Here is a 14,054-nt window from a genome sequence, read left to right as displayed (position 1 = left end):
ATACAGTGACAGTGTCGTGTTCATCGGTAGCCAACCGGCTAGGTTGGAACAGAGTAAACAGCGTCGTGTTTTCATCGGGAGCCAACCGGCTTGGACGGAACAGCCGAAACAAGCTTTGGCGTACCACAGAACGGAGGAAATGGCCTTCTGTTTGACCTCGTACGGTCGAAACGATGTCCTGTTCATTGGGAAAGGTCTGGCGTACCACAGAACAGAGCAAATGGACTTGTGTTCGAGTGCATACATTTGTAACGGGGTGTTGTTGATCGGGAGGGGTGTGGCATACCACAAAACAGAGGAAACGGACTTGTGTTGGAGCGCCTACGGTCGAAATAGGGTCATGTTCATCGGGAGGGGTGTGGCGTACCGCAAAATAGGACTCCACGGGCTACTGTTCATCCACCGTCAACTGCCTCGCTCCAGCCACCACGAGCTACTTTTCATCCACCATCGACTTCCTCCAGCATCCACCTGCTACTGTTCATGCACCGTTGACTTCCTCCAGCCTCCACCATCTATTGTTCATCCACGGGGTCCTGTTCATCCAGCCTCCACCGGCTACTATTCAACTAGCCCTCGACGGGGTCCTGTTCATCGACCCTCCACTAGCCTACTCGATCGGGGTCATGTTCATCCAGCGGCAACGGCCTCTACTACCATGGGGTCCTGTTCATCCAACCCCCATCGCGAACTGTTCATCCAACCGCCAACAATGGTCACTGTTCATCAAGAGGAAGCAGGTTCAATCGGCTTCAGTTAGCAGCAGTAGCGAAGGAATCACTTAGGTTTAGTTAACAGCTAGGGATTGATCGCTCGGGTTCGGTAACGTAGCTAGTGCAAGCGCTCGGGTTCAGTAAGCGAACGCCTCGACCGGGTTTATTTAGAGACCAACACCTCACACACACGCACGTATGTGTACGAGAGAAACACGCAATCCCTTTGTGCATCACTCGGCCCCGACGACCCACCGTAACCGGGAACTCCCCGAAATTTTCCCCGCCCTCGTTTCTACCATGATTTTTCAGTCGTGGACGGCCCAAAGAATGTCATGCAGGTGCGTCACTGCCCCGCCCAGTATGAAAACCCCATTTTCTGTCATGATTTTTTGTCATAAAAGTAGGAGCCCACCACATCTATGCTGATACTGTGTTTTGTCATAATTACCGTCATAGAAATGTCATAAGCATGACATCATTTTTTTCGTTCGGGCCAAAATGCCACGGATGTGTCTTTTTTTGTAGTGATCCTTTTGGACCAAAGCGAACAAGACACAACATAGTCACCGCATCCATTAATAGGTGATATCTTCGGAAGCACTTCCATATAATGAAGCTAACAAAGAACATAGTCACCGCATCCATTAACATGCCATTGAACTGCACAACTCATGATGAATTAGAGAAACAAAAGGGCAGCCGAATTTTTAGAGTGGATTCTAAATATTGGATGAAAAAAATTCTTCATCAGAAGGTGAGCAATTGATAAAAATACCAAATGATATACTACTCAGGAAAGGAAATGATCGAAAAAAATCCCAATTCATGGGAGAGGTATCGCCAACACGGATACTTAGAATAAATGAAACAGTTCACATTATAAATGACTATATAATGGATCTATACAAAGCAACTACCTTTAATGCAGAAATGGAATTGTTGTATCGACCAGAATTCATGAACATCTTACCATTTCCTGGAATTCCCACTCGCAAGCTGAAACTAAAAGTTGTCATATGTGTGATGCTAGTATGTAATATCTCGCACTTTGGTTGATATTACATAGTAGCATCACACATATTACAACTTTCAGTTGCATGTGCCAGATATCTCACTATTTGTAGTAATAAATTATTTCGACCTCATTGCTATCTTCATTATTTACCATTACCTATAGTCCATCCCCTTCTCAAGAGTAACATAAATGGATGGAGTACGGGTAGTGGTAAATGATGAAGATAGCAATGAGGTCAAAATAATTCATTACTACCAATATTGAGAGCATCGGGACATTGTTCTATTTCACATGTACAATGAAATCAGACCTATTTAAATATTAGGCTATTAAATATTAATTTTGGTTAGCGAATTATTGCAAACATGCATCAACAATTGGAAATAGTTCATTACTACCAAACATCGGCAAACTATAATGTGATATTTGATTCGACAAGCTTAGTATGTAATGCAAACAAATAGTGAGAGCATCAGTTAATTATTATAATTCATATGTACAATGCAATCATACTTGTTTTGATATTCAATTGTTATATATTCAGTCTTCTCTAGGAATTATTTAAACTATAGCTAATCACAAATGTACTAAAGTTTCTTAACTTTGTTGAATATTAATAGGGGTAGGGGGCCTAAAACTTCCAATGCCGGTCCCAAAGCCTGGAAAAAGTGGAGGGGGCATTAGCAAATTAACACTATACCTTAAGATGTAGGGTATTTCACATTCCAAACTTACTATCATCAATTAGTAACTTAGCCATAAGTTAAACAAATAAAAAACAAGAGCAGTAACTATACAAGAATATACAATTACCATGTAGTTATAGTACTAGTATGGATTGGTATGTGTGCTCATACATATAATTACATTTTCAAAAATTTATGAACTTATTACTAGCTACTCTATACCTCACTCAACACTTATAGGCCATTTATAGAAATCACATGTTTTACCAAGACCAGAAAGACAATTTATGAAAATTTACAACTAATTGGCTTTCCATTGATTACACTTGTAGGCCAAACCTTGAAGAATGTTCGCTACGGGGGATGAGGATGATGTGCCAAGCTACCTCGAGCACAAATAGAGATGATGCATCTACCTTGAGCGCTTGTGAAAGAAAATGTAGCCGGCATCCTCATACTCAAGATAGATCCAGGAGAGCTGCAAGTTTGCGGGAGATGAAATCAACGACCAAAGCAACTACACGGACAACGTCGCCGCCCTTTACTAGCCTAGGTGACTGATGAGGCGTACAAGGACACAAACAAGCTGTTGTCCATGTTTAACATGTGCCTGAACCAGTTACGGTGGTGGCTCCAGGTGAGGAAGACACATCTCAATGCAGCAATAAACGAAGTTGATGGGCTCTATCTAGCAGAAGCAATTTTTGAGTGAGAAGAAAGATTTTGGGAAATACTATAGAGGGGATCAGGGGAGATGAAACATCTCACTTAGTGAGAAGATGAGTGGGGCAAAGAGGAGGAGAAGTCAAGAACAAGAATACTGGTGGGGCCATCAAACTAATGACGCTTTGTAGTATATGCACCTTGCAACTTAGTGCGTGTGTCTCATATTTTTTGTGGGAATATATATCAAGGTTCTTTGGTAATAAGAATAACGGATTGGTGTGATAGCTAAAATATACCAAGGGTGGCTTATATTTTAACGTTATTTATAATTTTGCTCTCATAGTGTGCACATTTGGTATTTTTTTACCACAGTACGCTCACCCTTAGTATTCTTGAGCACTCTATAGAAACAAATTCATTATGGAATAAAGGGAGTAATATATTTCTATTTGTAAAACAACTAAGCAACATCACAATTTTTTAGCAAAAATGTACAGATATAATTTGAATAATGCAGTGGATTATAAGACTAAGTATACAAATATAATTTGAAAGATACAGTCGATGATAAAACTACAGTTAGTATGCCATGCATAATTATTAAGTAAAGGATGAACATACAAGACATATATTTATATATCAATAAAAAGAAAAATATAACAAGGAAAAAATAGTTCACAAAATTCTAATACTTGAAAATGTAATCACATTTACCTTAAACCTATGCACAAATTACATAATATATTCTCAAATTTAACTTCATTCAATCTTAGCACGCGCATCGAGTGGGCCACTTTCCTAGTTATGTTAAAGGGAATATGCCCTTTAGACCCAAAATGTGACAATTCTTATAAATCGGCGGAACAACACAGAACCACAACCCCTCGCTCACTACCCCGTCTAGCATGTCTCTCTTGACTACACATCTTCCTCTCTTGTTTCCCTGGCGGCGCCACCCCATGGGGCATATGTGGTGGTGGGGATGGTTCAAGGATGACCGGTGGTCCCTTCTTCTCCTAAAATCATCTCCACTAATGACAGTGACTGGGATGGTGAGGATACTTCACCAGTGTTGGCTGGGATGGCACGAATCCGCCTCTGTTTGGCTAGTGATGTGGCAGCAGAAGCCAGGTACGACTCGTTTGAGAGACCAAAATCCAAAATTAATAATTCCCAAGTGCAACATTACAATTAATCAAACTGGAGTTTTTTGGGATGCAATAAAAGAAAATATTGGTGTGTAGCAGTCAAAAGACTCCCAGATTTTGGTGGTGATTAGTTTTTTTAACAAACATCCATCCACTCGACACGCTTTATTGATAAGATAACAAGATTACATAGTTGAGCATGAACTTTAAATATATCTAATAGAACATGATGTAGTTGGTGGGCATGTAGTGCCAAATAGGTTCGCCACGCTCTCCATCCAACAGCTCAGAGCACCGCGTGTCCCAATCAGATGTGTTCATATGACACATGGCTATTGCTGTCAGGCGCGGGTTTTTTCTGCAGGAAATAACAAACAATGAGCTGCTTTAGAACAAACACAATCTCAAGTTGATAAGATTTGTAGCACAAGTACTTACCAACAGGTGGATGATCTGGATCCCAATGTACTGCATAAGCACTTGCACCAAATCCTTTCTCTTCTGAGGGCACAAACAAACTATGAGTTCATTCAGAATGAACAAACTCTCCACTTGCTAAGGTACAGCTACTTACCAGAAGGTGCATCATCTGGGATCCAAGTTACCTTATAAGCACTTGAACCAAATCCTTTTTCTTCTATAGGAAATAAAGAATCATGAATTAATTCAGGACTAACACATTCTTCACTTTCTAATGAAACACAAGTACTTACTTGAAGGTGCATCTTCTGGGCTCCAAGTCGCCTTATCAAAACTTGTCCCAGAACCTTTTTCTTCTGAAGGAAAAAAAGTATGATTTGGTTCAGGATTAACACATTCTCAACATGGTAAGGTAGGAGAAGTACTTACCAGATGGTGGATGATCTGGATCCCAGTGTACCGCATAAGCACTTGCCCCAAAACCTTTTTCTTCTATAGGAATAACAAACCATGATTTCATTCAAAACTAACACATTCTCGACTTGGTAAGGTATCACAAGTACTTACTGGAAGGTGCATCTTCTGGGCTCCAATTCACCTTATAAGGACTTGCCCCAGAACCTCCTTCTTCTGCAGCAAATAACAAACTATGAGCTTATTCAGAATTAACACATTCTCAACATGGGAAGGTGGCACAAGTACTTACTTGAAGGGGGATCCCAATGTACCACGTACGCACTTTCACCAAAGCCATCTTTTTCTAGAGGAAATAATGACCTATGAGTTAATTCACAATTAACAAACTTCTCGAGTTGGCAAGGTAGCACAATTACTTACGAGAAGGAGGATCCCAGTGAACCGCATAAGCACTTTCACCAAAACTATTTCCTTCTATAGTAACTGACAAATTAGGTGTTGACTCACAATTAACAAATTTCTCAACTTGACAAGGTAGCACAAGTATTTACCAGCAGGTGGATCCCAATGAACCGCATAAGCACTCGTATCAAAAGCATTTTCTTCTACATGAAATAATAAACTATATGAGGCCATTTAGACATGAGAGACCCTCGACTTGGTAAAGCTAGTAGTAGTACTTACGAGAAGATGGAGGTTCGCCCCTGTCGCTGGACTCAGCAAAGGCCAGGATGAGCAAGAAAAATGCTACTGGTATAAGCTTGATCGCCATGTCTAGATCACTATGAACTGAATTTCATTGGGTGAGGAAAACATACGGGTCTAGGTGCCTATTTATATAGCTCGGCAATTCCTTATTAGTGGAAGGAAAAGCAGTGGTAGGTAAAAAATTCCCAATTTCCCTAGCATTTACAAAATTCCTTAATTGGAAACCATATATGGAAATAATTTAAATATTACTTAACTTAGTTTGTAAGGAAACGTTGGAATAATGTCTGCCCAAAGATAATTCGTGAGGAAAGGTTCTACTCCTCCCATTTCTTAGTACTAATTAACATGCATAGAAAACTAACATAGTATCTCCCCCCAACATCACTAGCTTAAATTAAACAAATTTTGCATCTGGCAAACAACAACTTTTTTGGGACAAATCCAAACACATTGCCAGCGTTGGATGGGGATCGAGCAGTAGCGATCTTCGGTTGATTTTCTTCCATATCCCAGAATTAAGGGATCGGCTAAATTAGCCAGGCCCTAATTAATGGAGGATCACTCGCATTATCTTCGCTTGATTTTCTCCCATTTCTCTTGTCACAGCCCTAGTCAGTGCTTGCATTAGGACTAGCTAGAGTGATGCATCATGTTTAATTTTTTCTTAAACTTGAAATGGGGATCAACAAACCCTAGCACCCCCAGAAAATACCAGGTTCAACTAAAAAAATGATTTCAATGAACGCACACCGCCCTTCATAAAAGTTCATCATTTTTGAATTGGAACAGAACCTTTGCCAAAAATGGTGCACATTTTTCTAGGACACTCTGGATTTTTGAACTAATCCATATAGTATTTACATTTGGACATTTAAATCTTATAAATAATTTTTAAATATCCAAATAATCTTGAAAGCATTTCAGGGCTGTTGGAAATAATTTCACAAGTGCCCACAAATATTTTCAGCATTTTACAAAGAGGTCTGGCATTTGTGCTAAATCAAAAAGAAAGACAGAAAATAAAAAAGAAAAACAGAAAAGGCAGAGAGAGAGAAGGCCCCCAGACCACTTACATGAACTGGGCCGACCCACCTGGCCTGGTGCTAGTCACCCCTACCTCTTCCAGTAGGCAGAGGGGGACAGTGCACGTGCGCCCGAGCTTGCCGTGCAGCTCCCTGCTCGCCTGCGTCGCCTGGACAGTGCGCGGATGCCTTGAAATGCCTCCTCGATGCCGCCCCGAGCTCCCCGACACCTCACTCTCCCCTGCCCTCTCTCTCTTGCCCTCTGATCGCCGTGGCCGATGCAGCCACTGCCGCGCTACTGTGAAGCCACAGCCACCGCCGCTCCCTCGTCGCCTTGACGTGCCCATGAGCTTCCTTGTTGTCCTCTGCACCGAGCCAGCTGAGCCCCGAGCACTCACATGCCCTGGATATGCCTCCCTGACCCTGCCTTCATCGCCCATCACCGGAGACCCCCCTCGCCACCTTGCTCAGCTCCGACCACCTTTGAGCTCGCCGTCCACTCCACTGTGATCGCCGTGAGCCGCTGCCCCTTCTTTTCCTCTCTGTTCTCACTGCCGCACTCCGTAGCCACACCGCCGCTCTCACCCGCACGCGCCGTCGGCTGCGATCGCCGCCGACATGACTCCAGTGACCAAATGGTCCGCCCGTCGTATCCTTTGCACTCGCCACTTCGTGCACGCCGTCCGTAGCGGGCTAGCTCGCCCGCCTATGCCCCGCAGCGCCGCCCGCTGTCGGTGTCAAAATCGGTGGATCTCGGGTAGGGTGTCCCGAACTGTGCGTCTAAGGCGGATGGTAACAAGAGGCAAGGGACACAATGTTTACCCAGGTTCGGGCCGTCTCGATGGAGGTAATACCCTACTTCCTGCTTGATTGATCTTGATGATATGAGTATTACAAGAGTTGATCTACCACGAGATCGTAGAGGCTAAACCCTAGAAGCTAGCCTATGATTATGATTGTTGTTGTCCTACGGACTAAACCCTCCGGTTTATATAGACACCGGAGGTGGCTAGGGTTACACAGAGTCAGTTATAAGGGAGGAGATCTATGTATCCAAATTGCCAAGCTTGCCTTCCACGCAAAGGAGAGTCCCACCCGGACACGGGACAATGTCTTCAATCTTGTATCTTCATAGTCCAACAGTCCGGCCAAAGTATATAGTCCGGCTGCCCGAGGACCCCCTAATCCAGGACTCCCTTAGTAGCCCCTGAACCAGGCTTCAATGACGATGAGTCCGGCGCGCAGATTGACTTCGGCATTGCAAGGCGGTTTCCTTCTCCGAATACTCCATAGAAGATTTTGAACACAAGGATCATGTCCGGCTCTGCAAAACTAATTCCACATACCACCATAGAGAGTATATTATTCCACAAATCTAATCTGCTGACAACTTTTTATAACTTGATGTCCTGCCGTGGCCGGGTCATTACGAACCGTTTTCCCAACGAGCTACTGCACATACTGCGAGGCGGTTTTCTTGGCACGTCTTGTCGAAGCAGAGACCGTGTCCCCTTATCACGGGATTCTCATCAATACGGGTGTGGGTAACCCAACCGCGCCATCAATCACGGCGCTTGGGGAATAAGTGAGTTTGCCAGGCAGGTGGGGAGGCGCATAGTTTCTTCCGCCCTTATAAAGGGACAAGGACTCCTCCTTTTCACCCATGCCTTCTTCTTCCCTGCCCATACATTCTCACGCTCTCGAGCTCCAGCGCCCAAGTTCAGATTTTCTCCGCAAAACCACTCCAATCATGTCCGGAGCGGGGCAAGTGGATGGTCTCCTCTGTTACGGAGGAGTACATTACGAAGCTCTGGGAAGCCGGATACCTGGCCACAGATATCGCGCACCGGCTCCCAGACGTGGGGCAGATCGTCCCTACCCCCGAACCCCACGAAAGGGTTGTATTCCTTACCCACTTCGTTCGCGGGCTAGGATTGCCCCTCCACCCATTTGTTCGCAGGCTCATGTTCTACTACGGGCTGGATTTCCATGATCTGGCCCCCAATTTCATCCTCAATATCTCGGCGTTTATCATCGTGTGCGAGGCCTTCCTCCGCATCAAGCCCCACTTCGGTCTGTGGCTGAAGACCTTCAATGTTAAACCGAAGGTGGTGGTCGGCCAGCAAGCGGAGTGCGGAGGCGCCATGGTGGAAAAAATGCCCAACGTCACCTGGCTTGAAGGCTCCTATGTGGAGACAGTGAAGGGGTGGCAATTGGGGTAGTTCTACATCACCGAGCCGCGTGACACAAACTGGGTGGCGGCTCCCGAATTTCGATCCGGCATCCCCACACGGCTCACCTCCTGGAAAGAGAAGGGCCTATCCTGGGGTTCATCGGTGGAGCTGACCGGACTCCAGAACTGTGTTAAAAACATGATAAGCAAGAATATTCAAGCTTGTCAACATGGTCCAGGTCATGCTCTTCCGTCGGATCCTCACGTGTCAAAGACGGGCATTCAATATGTGGGAGTTCGACCCGGCTAAGCACCAGACGCTGCGAGAGCTCTTCGACACGACACACCACGACATCTGAAGGGTGCTGTTCAAGTCCGCTGAGGTACCTCCTCCCCTTACCGAGGATCACGCACTCAACGCAAAGTGCCCTGCCAATCTGGTAAGCTCCTTATATCTCGTAAGACGTTTCTTTCCCCCGTATAATCATGTGGGGGATCTAAGCCTCCACGCCATTTAACAGGAATGGGTCACGACAGCGGAGTGGATCGATTGTCTGGCCCCACTGCCCAAGGATCCAGCAAGGGCTCTCTTAACGGATATGTTGGTTCCTGCACCCTATGAGGCGCCAGAGAAGAAGGCCAAGAAGAAGGCCACAGGGACCAGGAAAGGTCTCCGGTGCAAGGTCGTATCGGAATCGTCGTCCGATAACACTGAGGCGCCCTCCTACCACGAAAACGAGGAAGAGGAAGAGGAAAGTTCTCCCCCCCCACCCCAGCCGGGGGTGACAACAAAAGGAAGGCCGCCCCGTCAGGGGAAGCCGAAGGGTCCAAGAAGGGAAGGACTCTCCTTCCGTACTGCTCCACGGCGGCCGCTTTTAGTGACGAGGAGTGGTTACCCAGGGACAAGCCTCTGGCGAAGTGGTAAGTATCTGGATACCATAATAGTTCTTGGCATGTTTTATTTTATTACTTCTTATCATGCTGAACATGATCTTGTAGCTCATCTAAAGCCCGTATCGACGTATCCTCTTCGGATGAGTCTTTGGGCCCGTCGGAGATGAACAACGATTCACTCCGGACTGCCTCCTCCCATGCCCTACGGACGACGTCGAGGTGTTGTCTCGAAGGGTACTGAACCAAGGGGAGACAGTTCCAGAAGCGCCCCAAGGATACATTCCGGACGCTGGGCGCACGAAGGGCAAGACTCCCATGGGCTCTAATGCCGGGGGAAGCAAGTCTAAGGGGGACAAGCCCTCTGTGCCGATGGCCTCTGTCCATCCAGGGGCATCAGACAATTTGTTGGAAGCGCTTCTTGGCGCTTCCATTGACGAAGAGCACCGCACTATCATGAGTGCGGTGGTCAAGAAGGTTTAGTCCATCAAAAGCGGACTGACTGAAGCCTGTGCCAGCCTCCTAACAGGCTTCAAGGTAAGTAATAAAATTATGAGAAAATGTTATAGCATAGACAGTAGCCCATGATGCTCTATTTGGTGTTCGGAAGAAAGGCCGAACAAAGGATCAAATAATAATCACAGGAGTCCAATCAGAATATGTCTATGTGAATAAGCAGGCTTCACTGCTGGCCGCTGCCGCTCACACGACGGAGGTCTCCGCACTGAAGCGGGACCTTGAGTGGTTCGAGGAAGAGCTCGTGCTTACCAAGAGGCAGCTCGAAGAGAACAAAGGTAAGTGATACCTCGTCTATTTATTGATAAAGAAAAAGGAAACCGGTTGTTAGATCACAGGATCATCATGAATTTTGCTAGGGGCCATGACCGAAGTGGCGACCCTGAAGAAGGCGCTGTCCGAGGCCGAAGGCAAAGCGGCCAAGGAGCGCGCCAAGCGCGAGAAGCAAGAGTCCCGAGTCGGCGAGGTTCAGCAAGAGCTCCAGGAGTTTGTCAAGAAGTACGAGTCCTTGGAGTGTGACTCTAGGACGCAAGGGTCTGAGCTTGCGAAGGCCCTCGAGAACGCACAAAATGCCGGCCGAAGCCCAAAAGGCCCTCCCGGAAATTGAGTCGGTCCGGAAGATAGCGGCGGGTAAGGAATTCATTATGCAAGGAAAGCATGTGAACTAAACTTTCCTTTTACTTACCCAAATTCAGAGCTCTCCAGGAGCGTTCGCAGATCTACCCAGCAGTGTGTCAGATGCCGCGGAGTTCTACCGGGCCGAGGAAGGGAGCTCGATGGAGAGGTTGTTCTGGTCTCATTATACTGGGACCGAACATCTGATGCCCTTGAGCGACCAGTTGAAGCAACTGGTCGAGCTTCACAAGGCGGCCGAACTGGCCATGAAGGACCTCATAGTCCGGATGTGGCCTGGCGAGCCCCTGCCTGGCAGCTATTTCGGCTTGGTAAGGCAGCTTGTGAACGCCTGCCAACGGTTTGAAGTCATAAAGCGGTCCATCTGCATTGAGGGTGCGCGCAGGGCTTTTGCCCGGGCGAAAGTGCACTGGGCGAAGATGGACGCCGAAAAGCTGGTGAAGGAGGGGCCGCCGGAGGGCAAGGAGCATCGCCACCCCGAAAAGTATTATGACAGTGTCCTGAAGGTTGCTCGCCTTGTGGCAGAGGAATGTGCTAAGGATGTAATATTCAAATGAATGTACTCATGTGATCCTGTAATGTGAAACGAGTTCATGTGCGCTATGTAACGCTTGTTGATTTAAAATATTACCTTCTGTGCGTCCGTTTATAAAATTTAAGAGTTGGCCAGTTGTCGGCTTCTCCCCCCATGTAACTAGTACTGAGGTGTTCAAGATAAACCTGATCACTCTGTATCCCAGTTTTGGGTCCTTCGAAGGAGGTGTTCAACACAATGAACCAGGCAATCAGACTATAAAGCTTTATCACTCTCACTTAGCCATAGAAGTCTACAATTTTAAATTTTGGCGAAGCCCCTAGTATTCGGAAGGCCGAACTTGAGGCGCTATGTACGCCTAAATCGAACAAGGCCGACACCTCGCCCAAAGCGGAACAAATCTTTAAGGATTTGAGACCTCTCGAACAGCGAACAGCTCTAGCCGCATCATGACAGTCAGTTTTCGGCTTTCTCTACTGAGGTGCTTGTCCGGAAGAACCGGGACACAATCGCAGTAGTTCTCCCAGTCCTACCTTAGCCGATATAGCGGAACGTAAGGTACCAAAACATGGGAGCCGGGCAAACCCAATTATTGACCCAAGACATGATTCGGAGCTGATGCATATAATGCTATAAGTTCGGGGTGCCGCACTATCGAAAGTGTTCAGACTTTTCATGCCATGTTATGGGGTATACTGAAGCCCCTGGCGCACTGGTCGTATCAGAATGTACGGGTGCGACTTGTCGTAACTAAGCAGACATGAAAAAAAAAGATAAAGGAATGCAATAATGAGCTGATGTTGTACATTGTTATTTAAATGATACGTCAAAGCGTATGCATACATGTAGTGCAATAAGTAAAAAATAGGACTATTTGACATGTCCTATCCAAGGTCAAGCTGCGTGTGGGTATGCAAAACAGGTATATCAATCGTTATCAGAGACCACCTGAGGATTACCTTGTACGTCAAAGCTTATTGCTTCGTTGGTGTTTCCTTCCCATGACGGGTCCGATAATCAGAGAATCGGAGAGTGCCTTCAGAGAATAGGGGCCTGAAAGGAAGAAAATGTTAAAGATATACGGGTCCTGAAGCGGTTGAGCCGCATTGTGGGCTGTGCCATGGCCGTGCCTCCGCCTATGCTCATGGTATCTTGAGTGCGTAATTATGTACGCGCGGCGCAAATTTCTCCGCTTGACTGGGACTAGGACGGAGGCCGAATTGCTAGGCAAGCTCTAAACATGCCCGGTGATCCTCTTGCAGGGTACTCCAGACTCGCTTGAAGGTGTCCAGGGTCTTTTTTGCCGAATGGCGGTTTGCCTCATAAGGCTGCTTTGCACTTCTGCCGCGAGGGCCGCAGTGTGCTCCTCCATGCGGAGCGAGCTTCTTGTGTTTCCATTAACTGTTATAACCCCGCGAGGTCCTGGCATTTTGAGCTTGAGGTATGCATAATGCGGTACCACATTGAATCTGGCAAATGCAGTTCATCCAAGCAGTGCATGATAGCCACTGCGGAAGGGGACGATATCGAAGATTAAATCCTCGCTTCAGAAGTTGTCCGGAGATCCGAAGACTACTTCCAGTGTTATTGAGCCCGTGCAACAGGCCTCTACACCTGGGATGACACCTTTAAAGGTGGTTTTGGTGGGTTTGATCCTCGAGGGGTCTATACCCATTTTGTGCATTGTATCCTGAAAAAACAAGTTCAGGCTGCTGCCACCGTCCATAAGGAACCGAGTGAGGTGAAATCTGTCAATGATGGGGTCAAGGACCAATGCGGCAGAACTGCCATGACGGATACTGGTGGGGTGGTCCCTACGATCGAAGGTGATCGGATAAGAAGACCATGGGTTGAACTTTGGGGCGACTGGCTCCATCGCATAGACGTCCCTCAGTGCATGCTTCCATTCCCGCTTGGGAATATGGGTTGCGTATATCATGTTTACCATTTTCAATTGGGGAGGAAATTTCTTTTGTCCTCCTGTGTTCGGCGGGCCGGGATCCTCCTCGTCGTCGCTATGCAGCTCATTTTCCTTGTTTTTGGCATTCAACTTGCCGGCCTGTTTGAACACCCAGCATTCTCTGTTGGTGTGGTTCGCTGGTTTATCGGGGGTGCCGTGAATTTGACACGAACGATCGAGTATGCGGTCCAAGCTGGACGGGCCCGGATTGCTTCTTTTGAACGGCTTTTTCCACTGACCGGATTTAGAGCCACTGAATCCGGCATTAACTGCCGTGTCTTCGGCATTGTCGCCATTGTTACGGCATTTGTGTCTGTTGCGACGTGGACTGCTGTTGCTATCATTGGCATCTGAATTGCCAGGGTTTCTTCATGTGTTGTTGCTGCGAGCCAGCCAGCTATCCTCGCCCGCACAAAAGCTGGTAATGAGTGTCGTGAGGGCTGCCTTGGACTTCAGCTTTTCTTGGCCGAGGTGTCGGGCGAGCCACTCATCGCGGATGTCATGCTTAAATGCCACTAAGGCCTCGGCATCTGGACAGTCGATGA

General features: G+C 46.6%; 1 protein-coding gene across 3 annotated transcripts; it reads right to left on the bottom strand.

Moving 5' to 3' along the window:
- Positions 1-4,258: 4,258 nt before the first annotated feature.
- LOC125515451 lies at positions 4,259-7,627 on the bottom strand. Of its 3 annotated transcripts, none has more exons than XM_048680917.1 (10): positions 5,753-7,627; positions 5,620-5,673; positions 5,489-5,542; positions 5,358-5,411; positions 5,219-5,281; positions 5,081-5,143; positions 4,945-5,007; positions 4,806-4,868; positions 4,670-4,732; positions 4,259-4,589 (listed from the first exon to the last, which is right to left on the bottom strand). In XM_048680917.1, the coding sequence occupies exons 1-10, from the start codon at positions 5,838-5,840 to the stop codon at positions 4,573-4,575; spliced, it is 582 nt and encodes a 193-aa protein (XP_048536874.1). In that variant the 5' UTR covers positions 5,841-7,627; the 3' UTR covers positions 4,259-4,572. The 3 variants fall into 3 exon arrangements, with proteins under 3 accessions (XP_048536874.1, XP_048536876.1, XP_048536875.1); XM_048680919.1 differs by having other exon boundaries at positions 4,670-4,729; XM_048680918.1 differs by having other exon boundaries at positions 4,806-4,865.
- Between the last annotated feature and the right edge of the window lie 6,427 nt (positions 7,628-14,054).

The sequence above is a fragment of the Triticum urartu genome, chromosome 6, assembly GCF_003073215.2.
Source record: "Triticum urartu cultivar G1812 chromosome 6, Tu2.1, whole genome shotgun sequence".
Lineage (NCBI taxonomy): Eukaryota > Viridiplantae > Streptophyta > Magnoliopsida > Poales > Poaceae > Triticum > Triticum urartu.
The sequence above is the reverse complement of the archived record's forward strand: the minus strand, read 5'-3'. Positions and strand labels throughout refer to the sequence as shown.